Here is a 13361-nt window from a genome sequence, read left to right as displayed (position 1 = left end):
TGTCTTGGCTATTGTGAATAGTGCTTCAGTGAACATATGGGTGCTAATGTAAATGGTATTGTTTTTTATTTCAAATTTTTATTTTTCATTGTTGGTGTACAGGATATTTTGTATATTTACCTAGTATCCAGCAACCTTGCTATAATTGCTTAGTAGTCACAGGTGTTTTTATTATTATTATTATTGTACTTTGGTTAATTATTTGGTATATTCTTTACACAGGCTATCATGTAATCTGTGGACAGAAACATTTTTATTTCTTCTTTCCTATCTGTATATTTTTCACTTCATTTTCAGTCTTACTGTATTAGATAGTGATTCCATCAAGATGTTGAAGGGAGTGGTGAGAGGAGGCATCCTTGCTTTGTTCCTTTTTTAGGAGGAAAGCTTATAGTTTCTTATCATAAGTATGATGTTAGCTATGTTTTTTTTTCTATATGTTATCAAATGGAGAAAGTTCCCTCTTTTCCTAGCTTGCTATAATAAATGAGTGTTGCATTTTTTCAAATGCTTTTTCTACAAAATTGTTATGATCATTGATTTTTCTTCTTTAGCCTGTTAATATAATGGATTACATTAATGGATGTTTGCATAATAAACCAGCCTTGCACACTTGTGACACATCCCCTTTTGTTGTAGTGTATAATTATTTTTATACATTATTGGATTCAACTTCCTTTTTTGTTGAGAATTTTCACATCTGTGTTTATGTGAGATACTGAGCTGTAATTTTCTTTCTTGTAATGTCTTTGTCTGGGCTTGATATTAGGCTAATATTGAAACTCATAGAATAAGGAAGCATCACATATCAATGTTGACCTGGATTAAAGTCCCACCTTAGTATTTTAATTATTTAGAAATGTAAAAATCTTACATCAACATCTTACATATTGTTTCCCCCAAATAAAAAAATAAGCCCCGTAATACAGCTTATGCCAAAGTTTTTATTAGTGCCATGATGTATTTTTACTTGTGCATTCCACTCATTTATAGCAATGTGGACCTGATAGCTGTTGTAACCCTCGAACCTGTGTGCTGAAACCAAATGCACAATGTGATAGAGGATCATGCTGCAACAACTGTCGAGTAAGATTCAAGTTTATTAATATTTTCCAAGTATACAGTGAATTATGTCTCAGACTTTAGAACACTTAGATACTTAGCTGTAAAAGAAATGACCTTTTATATAAAGAAAAATATACTAAATTCAGGGTCATGTTTCGATTTTATGAATTATAGCTGGATGTTGAAGCCTCCTTCTAATGCCATTGTTTTTTCTAATGATGTGTTGTTTTAAAACCTCAATTTGAGGGCATTACAGAATTCTTTGATACAAAAGGTCTTCATTATAGAGAGCTATTTTCATTTATTTTAGCCAATATTTATATTTTTATAAATAAAAATGTTATTTTAGGTTGTGATGAGTACCTTTAGGTATGTAATTGAAAGACATAGCAGTTTTCCATAAATACATAAATAATGAAACTCACTAGATGTGACATTTATCTTTTTAAAAGTGTTTTCCTTTCTTTGACAAATTCTGTGTCAAGTGCTGAGTTACAACAGATTGCAGCAAGGGAACTTGCTCTGCTGTGTTTGAAACCTTGACACAGAAGCAGGTCATCTAAGAATGGTTTAGCACCAGGTACCCCATAAGTGTTCAGTGCTTGACAGGCAAGGGAGCGACCTCCTTTCCAGCCATGCCCTTGTCCCGAGATGAAGGGCTCTCTTCACTTGACCCTGCTCCCAATGCTGTAACACTTTTCATTTTTTTAATTATTTTTTTATCATTTAAAATTTTTTATTGATGTATGGTTGACTTACAGTGTTGTGTTAATTTCTGCTATACAGCAAAGTGATTCAGTTATACATATAAACATATCCACTCTTTTTCAGAATTCCCTGTGCTATATACAGTGGTCTCCATTGACCATCCATATGATAGTGTGCATATGCCAGTCCCAAACCCCCAATCCCTCCCTTTTCTCGTTTGTCCCCTTTGGTAACCATAGGTTTGTTTTCAAAGTCTGGTTTTGCTTCTGTTTTGTAAATAAGTTTGTTTGTATTATTTAGATTCCATATGTAAGTGATATCATATGATAGTTGTTTTTCTTTGTCTGACTTATTTCACTTAGTATGATAATCTCTAGGTCTATCCATGTTACTGCAAATGGCATTATTTCATTCTTAAATATTATTTATAGCTAATATTCCATTGTGTATATGTACCACATCTTTTTCTTTTTCTTTTTTTCTGGCCATACTCATGGCATGTGGAAGTTCCTGGGCCAGGAATTGAACCCAAGCTACAGTAGTGATAGTGATGGATCCTTAAGCTGCTGAGCCACCAGGGAACTCCCATACCACATCTTCCTTATCCTTTCCTCTGTTGATGGACATTTAGGTTGCTTCCAAATCTCGGCTATTGTAAATAGTGCTGAAGTGAACATTGGGGTGCATGTATCTTTTTTTTTTAGATATTTAATATTTATGTGTTACTATTTTTTATTACTCAAATGAATTTATCACATCTGTAGTTGTATAATGATCATAACATTCTGATTTTACAGGATTTCCATCCCACAGCCCAAGCACATCCCCCCACCCCCAAACTGTCTCCTCTGGAGACCGTAAGTTTTTCAAAATCTGTGACTCAGCATCTGTTCTGCAAAGAAGTTCAGTCTGTCCTTTTTTCAGATTCCACATGTCAGTGAAAGCATTTGATGTTGGTGTCTCATTGTATGGCTGACTTCACTTAGCATGATAGTTTCTAGGTCCATCCATGTTGCTAAAAATGCAGGTATTTCGTTCATTTTAATGGCTGAGTAATATTCCATTGTGTATATGTACCACATCTTCTTGATCCTCTCCTCTGTCGATGGACATTTAGGTTGTTTCCATGTCTTGGCTATTGTAAATAGTGTTGCAGTGAACATCAGAGTACATGTGTCTTTTCGAGTCGTGGTTTTCTCTGGATAGATGCCCAGGAGTGGGATTGCTGGATCAACTGGGAGTTCTATGTTTAGTTTTCTGAGGCATCTCCATCCTGTTTTCCACAGTGGTTGCACCAATTTACCATCCCACCAAGAGTGTACTAGGGTTCCTTTTTCTCCACACCGTCTCCAGCACTTCTTGTTTGTAGACTTTTGGATGATGGCCATTCTGGCTGGTGTAAGGTGGTACCTGATAGTGGTTTTGATTTGCATTTCTCTAATGATGAGTGATGTTGAACATCCTTTCATGTGTTTTTTGGCCATCTGTATGCATCTATCTTTTTGAATTATGATTTTCTCTGGATATATGCCCAGGAGTGGGATTACTGGTCATATGGTAGTTCTATTTTTAGTGTTTTGAGAAACCTCCATACTATTTTCCACAGTGGTTGTACCAATATACATTCCCACCAACAATGTATGAGGGCTCCATTTTCTCTGTACTCTTTCTAGCATTTATTGTTTGTAGACTTCTTGATCATGGCCATTCTGGCTGGTGTGAGGTAATAGCTCATTGTTGTTTTGATTTGCCTTTTTTTAATGATTAGCGATGTTGAGCATCTTTTCATGTGTTTTTTGGCCATCTGTGTCTGTCTTTGGAGAAATGACTCTTTAGATCTTTTGCCCACTTTTTGATTGGGTTGTTTATTTTTATGATATTGAACTGCTTTAGCTGTTTGTTTATTTTGGAGGATAATCCCTTGTCAGTTGCTTCATTTGCAAATATTTTTCCCATTTTGCATGTTGTCTTTTCATTTATCGTCTCCTTTGCTGTGCAAAAGATTTTAAGTTTAATTAGGTCCCATTTGTTTATTTATGTTTTTATTTTCATTACTCTAGGAGGTGGATCCAAGAAGATATTGATGTGATATATAAGAGTATTTTGCCTATGTTTTCCTCTAAGAGTTTTATGGTATCTGGCCTTACACTTAGATCTTTAATCCATTTCAAGTTTATTTTTGTGTATGGTGTTAGAGGGTGTTTTAATTTCATTCTTTTATATGTAGCTGTACAGTTTTCCCAGCACCACTTATTGGAGAGACTGTGTTTTTCCTGTAACATTTTTCAAATTCTATATGTTAGCACAAAATTTAAACTATGAGTTGTTATGCAAAGATCATTTGATTTAAAGGCCACATTTTGTCTTATATGATGAAGATATTGATTCTATCTCCTATTTTCCTTTTCATTTCTTCTGTCATATTTGTGACAGATTCATCACATGAGAGCCCCTCTATTGAATAACCTGCCACTGGTTTCCTGTTCTTTATTGTCCTTGACTGATGCAGTTTTATGTTTATTTTTCTTCTAGAATCTTAGCATGTGGTTAATTCTTACCTCTGTGACTTTTAGTGTCAACTGGAAATTATGAAGTATGGGATAGATACCCAGTTAATATTCTTTCTACAAAACTTCAGTATACATGAAAGTGTCATTTAAGCATAGGATAATTCAGGAGAAAGATTGCAATTGGTTTTCTTCTTTTTCAAAGACTTCTGTAGTTAAACTGCCTCCTTAATCTTCCTTGGTTTCCCACTATTCATTCTCAGTTATTTAGGTTTCATATTTTCAAATTACAGATATTCCATACTTATAAACTATGATTTTAGTAAGTATATTTTATTTGAAAATTATCAAAATTATATGGTTTTTACCCATAAGGAATAATTATTCCAAACTAAAAGCTGTTTTTCCTCCCTTCCACCAAACGCTAACAAAACTTAGTCTCTCATCATATCATATTTGTGTTATACTTTTACTTGTACAAGTGTTTTATCTTCTGTTTTTTTCAGTATGATTATCATATAATTCTCAATTTTTTTCAGTATGATTATAATGCTTTATACAAAGAAGTACTAAGAGACATTAATGAATAAGTACATCATCAAGCTATAAATGTATTTAGGACAATTTTAAAATATATATTGATAAACACAATCTTATATACAATGCTTTCATTTTTACATTTTAATTTCTACTAGTTTCTGCAAGCAGGTACTACCTGCAGGCCCACTGCACATCCTGAATGTGATATTTCTGAGATTTGTAATGGAAGCTCAGGAAGCTGTCCACCTGATGTAACTATACATGATGGACACTCATGTAAAAACAATAAAGCCTTTTGTTTTGAAGGAGACTGCCGTGATCTTGATGCACATTGTGAGAGCATATTTGGAAAAGGTAATATTGTTTTGTAATATCTATGGAGTTGGACATAAATATTTTTATTAACATTACCAAGACAATGGATAATTGTTTATATTTATATTCTTTATTCTACTTAACATCTCTATTTTTTTATTTTTTGAACTTACTAAGGTATAATTGACAAAAATATGTTTAAAGTGTGTAACTTAATATTTTGATAAATATACACACACACACGTTGTGCAATAATTGCCTCTGTCAGCTACTTAACATAGTCATTACATGTATGTTTATGTGTATATATATATATATATATATACCCAGGAATAGGCTTGCTGGATCATAAGGTAATACATTTAAACAGCCTATCTACTGTTTTCCATGATGTTTTTACCAATATTCATTATTAAAAACAGTCTCTAGAAATTCCCCTTTCTTCATAATACTTATCTTTTGCGTTTCTGAAAACAACTATCGTAAAAAGTGTGAACTGTGATTTTTCTTTGCATTTCCCTGATGATTAGTGAGCCCCTTTTCATTTATCTGATGGTCATTTATATATCTTTTATTTCAAGAAATGTCTATTTAAGCCGTTGCTATTTTTAAATCTGTTTTTCTTTGTTATTGAGTTATATGTGTTACTTATATATTTTGGAGATAAATCCTTTATCAGATATATGGTTTGCTAATATCTTCTTCCATTTGATAGGTTTCACTTTTTGCTTTGTTGATTGTTTCCTTTGCTGAGAAGTTTTCAGTTTTATGCAGTCCCACTTATCTGTTGTTGCCTTGCTTTTTTGTCATTTCCTAAAAAATATTGTTGGATCAGTGTCCAAGAACTTTCTTTCAGTGTTTTCTTCTAGTAGATTTATAGTTTTAGGTTAGTTTAAGTCTCCTTGACCACCAGCTTTATTGAGATATTATTGACATATAACATGATATAAGTTTAAGGTGTACAACATGTTGATTTGGTACTTTTATATATTTCAAAATTATTACCACCATAGTGTTAACTAAACATTCATTTTTCATGGTGAGAACACCTTAGATTTACTTTCTCAGCAACTTTCAAGTATATAATATGGTATTATTAAGTATAAACACCGTGCTGTACATTAGACTTCAAGAACTTATTTTACTCATAACTGGGAGTTTGTAATCTTTGATGAACATCTCTCATTTGACACCACTATCCCAGCCTGTGGTAACTATTTCTCTATTCTTTGTTTCTCTGAGTTCAGTAAGTTTCCACATCTAAGTGATATCATGGAGTATTGTCTTTCCCTGTCTCACTAATTTTACTTAGCATAATGCCCACAAGTTTTATCCATGTAATAAATGATAGGATTTCTTTCTTTCTCATAACTTAATAATATTGATATCTCTCATTTTCATTACCCATTAAAATCCTGTCAGAAAGGGGAAAATTTTCCATCCTTCTTAACCTCCTCTAGTTCCTCTGCCTCATCAAATAATTAAAATGACATAGATTAACTTGAGAAATAAAATTTTAGTTCATATGTATGAGACCCCCACATACATGAAAGAGTCAGAGACCCCATATAGACAAGATATTCAGAGACAGAAATGTAAAATGAGTTGTTGCAGGACCAGCTCAGCAGGTGAAGGCTGAAGAACAGGCACTGTGAAACTTAAGAAAAGGTTAACATAAAACAAAACATAGAGACATTTGTCTTAATCAAACGTGGGAACAGGGTTCTCATCGTCTCAGGGACCAAGAGCCCCACCTCAAGAAAGCACACTGCTTTTATTGTGCTCTTTAGGATTACATCAAGTGAGGAGGGGGCTGTAAGTGCAGGATGCAGGGTTTTTTTTTAAATTTTTTTAAAAAGTCACGTAGCTGGTATCTGGTTTAGCTTTTAATAATCGTTAGCATTGAGGGAAGCCTGGCATCAGCTATTTATGCATAGCATCCAGAGAATCACCATTGTGCTTCCACAGATAGCATGCCCAGTGTGCCTAGATTTGTACCTCGTATCCTGCTAAGGACCCCTCATAAACCTCTTGGGGTCATGAGGCTCATCTTCCACTTATCTTAACAGGAAATATCATGCTGTGCAAACCATATGCCTCTCTGCACAGGTCCAGCATGCCTAGACCAATGCATTATGTCCTTATACAGCTGACTACATGAATAACTTATGCCTTTTGGTCTTTGTCCTTAAGCTTAAGTTATTTACCAGTGCTGCAACTGTTTTTCAGGCAGGAATATAGGGTCAAGGTAAAGCTGGAGAAGATGGAGTTTTCAGCATAAAAAATAGAAGCAGAGAGGCTAAGAAAAGATTGTAGAAAAGTTGTATATGCCATCCTGAGCTAAGCAATGGGATAGGAGCCTGGAGCTTTCAAGGACTGGGATGTCATTCACAGGACCAGAAGAAGAATAGATGTTTGGTAATTAGATATTTGCCCTGCCATGCAGACAGGGACACTTAGATAGATTTATCTCTGATAATAACAATTCTTGGAAGAATCCCTAATTTAAATTCTTCCAGGTCGTTAAGAAAAGAGTAGAGATTTCTTTTGAGCCTGCAGGGTCTTGATTGCCTTTAGCTCAAAATAATCCATATGCCAAAGTGGTCCATTGGGGGAGGCCTGTTCAAACTCCTGCGATTCGGTAGACACTTAGGTTGTTTCCAAATCTTGCCTGTGGTGAATAATGCTGCAATGAACATTGGAATGCAGATATCTTTTTGAGATCCTGTTTTCATTTTCATTGGATATGAAGTAGACTGGAAGTGTAATTTCTGGATCATAGGGTAGTTCTATTTTTAAGTTTTTGAGTAACATCCATACTGTTAATTCATAGTAGCTGTACCAATGTGCATTTCCACGAACAGTGCACAAATGTTTCATTTTCTCCATATCCTCATCAACATTTGTTATCTCTTGGCTCTTTGTTGGAAGCCAGTCTAACAAGTGTGAGGTAATACGTCATTCTGGTTTTAATTTGCATTTCTTTAATGATTAGTGACACTTAACACCTTGTCATGTATCTGCTGGCCATTTGTATATCCTCTTTGAAAATAATCTATTCAGTTATGTTACCCATTTTACAATCAGATCTTTTTTTATTGGCTTCAATGAATTCTTTATATATTTTGGAGATTGTTATTATCAGGTACATAATTTGAAAATATTTTCTTCTATCCCATAGTTTGCCCTTTTTTTTATTATTATTGTATCTTTTGATGTGCAAAAATCTTTTTAGCTTGATCAAGTTCACTTTTTTTTCCCTTTTTTGGCATTTGTTGCTAATGATTTTGATGTCATTTCCAAAAAGTCATTACCAGGGCCAATGTTAAGGAGCTTTTCCCATGTGTCTTCTAGGTGTTTTATTGGTTCAGTTTTTTAATTTAAGCTTTAGGGAGTTTCCATCGTGGCACCGCAGAAACAAATCTGACTAGGAACCATGAGGTTGAGGGTTCAATCCCTGGCCTTGCTTAGTGGATTAAGGATCCAGCATTGCCATGAGCTATGGTGTAAGCTGGTGGCTACAGCTCCGATTAGACCCCTAGCCTGGGAACCTCCATATGCTGCAGGTGAGGCTCTAAAAAGGCAAAAAAAATTAAGCTTTAATCTATTTTGAGTTCATTTTTATGAGTTGTATAAGATAGTGGTCTAATTTCATTCTGTTGCATGTAGCCATCCAGTTTTTCCAAAGCGGTTTAATGAAGAGATAGAGATTCTCTTTTGCCCATTGAGTATTTGGGGCTTCCTTGTCAGAGTATTAATTGACTTTATATGTGGGAGTTTGTTTCTGGGCTCTCAAACTTTTTTCATTGGTCTGTGTGTCTATTCTTATGCCATCACATACTGTTTTAATTACTATAGCTTTGTTGTATAATTGTAATAAGGAAATGTATATCTTTAGCTTTATTTTTTCTCAGGATCATCTTGGCTATTCAGGGTGTCTTTTGGTTCCATACAAATTTTAGGATTTTTAAATATTTTTATGAAAAATGCCATTGGAATTTTTTTTTATTTATATAATTTTTTAAAATTTTCCCACTGTACAGCAAGGGGGTCAGGTTATCCTTACATGTATACATTACAATTACATTTTTTCCCCCAGCCTTTCTTCTGTTGCAACATGAGTATCTAGACAAAGTTCTCAGTGCTATTCAGCAGGATCTCCTTGTAAATCTATTCTAAGTTGTGTCTGATAAGCCCAAGCTCCCGATCCCTCCCACTCCCTCCCCCTCCCATCAGGCAGCCACAAGTCTCTTCTCCAAGTCCATGATTTTCTTTTCTGAGGAGATGTTCATTTGTGCTGGATATTAGATTCCAGTTATAAGAGATATCATATGGTATTTGTCTTTGTCTTTCTGGCTCATTTCACTCAGTATGAGAGTCTCTAGTTCCATCCATGTTGCTGCAAATGGCATTATGTCATTCCTTTTTATGGCTGAGGAGTATTCCATTGTGTATATATACCACCTCTTCCGAATCCAATCATCTGTCGATGGACATTTGGGTTGTTTCCATGTCCTGGTTATTGTGGATAGTGCTGCAATGAACATGCAGGTGCACGTGTCTCTTTTAAGTAGAGTTTTGTCCGGATAGATGCCCAAGAGTGGGATTGTGGGGTCCTATGGAAGTTCTATGTATAGATTTCTAAGTGATCTCCAGACTGTTCTCCATAGTGGCTGTACCAGTTTCCATTCCCACCAACAGTGCAGGAGGGTTCCCTTTTCTCCACAGCCCCTCCAGCACTTGTTATTTGTGGATTTATTAATGATGGCCATTCTGACTGGTGTGAGGTGATATCTCATCGTAGTTTTGATTTGCATTTCTCTTATAGTCAGCGATGTTGAGCATTTTTTCATGTGTTTGTTGGCCATCTGTATATCTTCTTTGGAGAAATGTCTGTTCAGGTCTTTTGCCCATTTTTCCATTGATTGATTGGTTTTTTTGCTGCTGGGTTGTATAAGTTGTTTACATATTCTAGCGATTAAGCCCTTGTCAGTTGCATCATTTGAAACTATTTTTTCCCATTCTGTAAGTTGTCTTTTTGTTTTCTTTTTGGTTTCCTTTGCTGTGCAGCAGCTTTTCAGTTTGATGAGGTCCCATGGGTTTATTTTTGCTCTCATTTCGATTGCTTTGGGAGACTGACCTGAGAAGATATTCATGATGTTGATGTCAGAGAGTGTTCTGCCTATGTTTTCTTCTAGGAGTTTGATGGTGTCCTGTCGTATATTTAAGTCTTTCAGCCATTTGGAGTTTATTTTTGTGCATGGTGTGAGGGTGTGTTCTAGTTTCATTGCTTTGCATGCAGCTGTCCAGGTTTCCCAGCAATGCTTGCTGAATAGACTTTCTTTTTCCCATTTGATGTTCTTGCCTCCCTTGTCAAAGATTAATTGACCATAGGTGTCAGGGTTTATTTCCGGGTTCTCTATTCTGTTCCATTGGTCCATCTGTCTGTTTTGATACCAGTACCACACTGTTTTGATGACTGTGGCTTTGTAGTATTTCTTGAAGTCTGGGAGAGTGATGCCTCCTGCTTGGTTTTTGTTTCTCAGGATTGCTTTGGCGATTCTGGGTCTTTTGTTTGTTCCATATAAATGTTTGGATTGTTTGTTCTAGTTCTGTGAACAATGTCATGGGTCATTTGATAGGGATTGCATTGAATCTGTAGATTGCTTTGGGTAGTATGGCCATTTTTACAATCTTGATTTTCCCAATCCAGGAACATGGAATATCTTTCCATTTCTTTACATCTTCTTTGATTTCTTTGATTAAAGTTTTATAGTTCTCGGCATATGGGTCCTTTACCTCCTTGGTCAGGTGTATTCCGAGGTATTTGATTTTGTGAGGTGCAATTTTAAAAGGTATCGTATTTTTGTATTCCTTTTCTAATATTTCATTGCTGGTATACAGAAATGCAACTGACTTCTGAATGTTAATCTTATATCCTGCTACTTTGCTGAATTTATTAATCAGTTCAAGTAGTTTTGGGGTTGTGTCCTTAGGGTTTTCTACGTATAGTATCATGTCATCTGCATACAGTGACAGTTTTATCTCTTCTCTTCCTATATGGATGCCTTTTATTTCTTTTGTTTGTCTAATTGCTGTGGCTAGGACTTTCAAAACTCTGTTGAAGAGCAGTGGTGAGAGTGGGCATCCCTGTCTTGTTCCAGATTTGAGTGAGAAGGCTTTCAGTTTTTCCCCATTGAGGATTATATTTGCTGTGGGTTTATCATAAATGGCTTTGATTATATTCAGGAATGTTCCCTCTATACCCACTTTGGCGAGGGTCTTGATCATGAATGGATGTTGGACTTTGTCAAATGCTTTTTCTGCGTCTATTGAGATGATCATATGATTTTTGACTTTTTTTTTGTTAATGTGGTGCATGATGCTGATTGATTTGCGTATGTTGAACCATCCTTGTGAACCTGGGATGAACCCAACCTGGTCATGGTGTATAATTTTTTTGGTTTGTTGTTGGATTCGGTTGGCTAAGATTTTGTTGAGAATTTTTGCATCTATATTCATCAATGATATTGGGCGATAGTTTTCTTTTTTGGTGGTATCTCTGTCTGGTTTTGGAATGAGGGTGATGGTGGCATCCTAGAATGTCTTTGGGAGAGTTCCTTCTTCTTCAACCTTTTGAAAGAGTTTAAGGAGGATGGGCACCAATTCCTCTTTATATGTTTGATAAAATTCACCTGTGAAGCCATCTGGTCCTGGACTTTTATTTGTAGGGAGTGATTTTATGACCTCTTCAATTTCATTTCTAGTGATCGGTCTGTTCAGTTGGTCTGTTTCTTCTTGATTCAGTTTTGGCAGGCTGTAAGATTCTAGAAAATTGTCCATTTCTTCCAGATTGTCAAACTTGTTGCCATATAGTTGTTCATAGTATTCTCTTATGGTTTTTTGTATTTCTGCTGTATCCGTTGTGATTTCTCCTTTTTCATTTATAATTTTGGTTATTTGGGTTCTTTCTCTCCTCTTTTGAGTGAGTCTGGCCAGGGGTTTGTCAATTTTGTTTACCTTTTCAAAGAACCAGCTCTTGGTTTTATTAATTTTCTCTATTGTTTTTTGAGTCTCTATTTTATTGATTTCTTTGATCTTTATAATTTCCTTCCTTCTGCTGACTTTAGGACTTTTTTGTTCTTCTTTTTCTAATTCATTTAGGTGGAGGGTTAAGTTGTCAATTTGGGATCTTCTTTTTTGAGAAAGGCCTGTATTGCTATAAATTTCCCTCTGAGCACTGCTTTCACAGCATCCCATAGATTTTGAGCGGTTGTGTCTTCATTATCATTTGTTTCAAGGTAGTTTTTAAGTTCCTTCTTGATTTCCTCATTGACCCATTGGTTTTTTAGTAGCATGTTGTTTAGTCTCCATGCAGTAGGTTTTTTCTCTTTCCTTTTCCCATGGTTGATTTCTAATTTCATGGCATTGTGGTCAGAGAAGATACTTGAGATAATTTCTATGCTCCTAAATTTATTGAGATTAGCTTTGTGTCCCAATATGTGGTCGATTCTTGAGAATGTTCCATGAGCATTTGAGAAGAATGTGTATTCTGATTTTTTTGGATGTAGTGTCCTGAAGATATCAATGAAGTCTAACTTTTCTATTGTTTCCTTTAGGATCTCTGTTGCTTTATTGGTTTTCTGTCTAGAGGATCTGTCCATTGATGTGAGGGGGGTATTAAGGTCTCCTAGTATGATTGTATTCTCATCAATATCTCCCTTTATGTCTGTTAATATTTGTTGTATGTATCTGGGTGCTCCTGTATTTGGGGCATATATGTTGACGATAGTAACATCCTCTCCTTGGATGGATCCCTTAATCATTAAGTAGTGTCCTTCTTTGTCTTTCTTTATGGCTTTCATTTTAAAGTCTATTTTGTCTGATATGAGTGTTGCAACTCCTGCTTTTCTGTCATGTCTATTGGCATGAAATATTTTTCCCCACCCTTTCACTTTCAATCTATATGTATCTTTTGTCCTAAGGTGAGTTTCTTGTAGGCAGCATATTGAAGGTTTTTGCCTTTTTATCCACTCAGCCACTCTGTGTCTTTTGATTGGGGCATTCAATCCATTGACATTTAAGGTGATAATTGATAGGTGATTATTTATTGCCATTTGAACCTTATGTTCCAGTTGATTCTATGGTTCTCCATTCTTCCTTTCTTTTTTTTTTTTTTTTTTGGTTGGATGGTCTCCTGTTATTATCTGCTTGAGTGTATTTTTT

The 13361-nt window shown here is 35.2% G+C and overlaps 1 protein-coding gene across 1 annotated transcript in view; it reads left to right on the top strand.

Moving 5' to 3' along the window:
• ADAM32 (ADAM metallopeptidase domain 32) overlaps positions 1-13361 on the top strand; it is a 125061-nt gene that overhangs the window by 80440 nt on the left and 31260 nt on the right. Inside the window, exons 13-14 of the mRNA XM_047770237.1 lie at positions 994-1086; positions 4976-5174. Coding sequence (XP_047626193.1) covers positions 994-1086; positions 4976-5174 — 292 coding nt within the window. The remainder of the gene's footprint in view (positions 1-993; positions 1087-4975; positions 5175-13361) is intronic.

This window comes from Phacochoerus africanus, chromosome 3 (assembly GCF_016906955.1).
Source record: "Phacochoerus africanus isolate WHEZ1 chromosome 3, ROS_Pafr_v1, whole genome shotgun sequence".
Lineage (NCBI taxonomy): Eukaryota > Metazoa > Chordata > Mammalia > Artiodactyla > Suidae > Phacochoerus > Phacochoerus africanus.
Note: the sequence above shows the minus strand (reverse complement) of the source record. Positions and strands in the feature narration are given on the sequence as shown.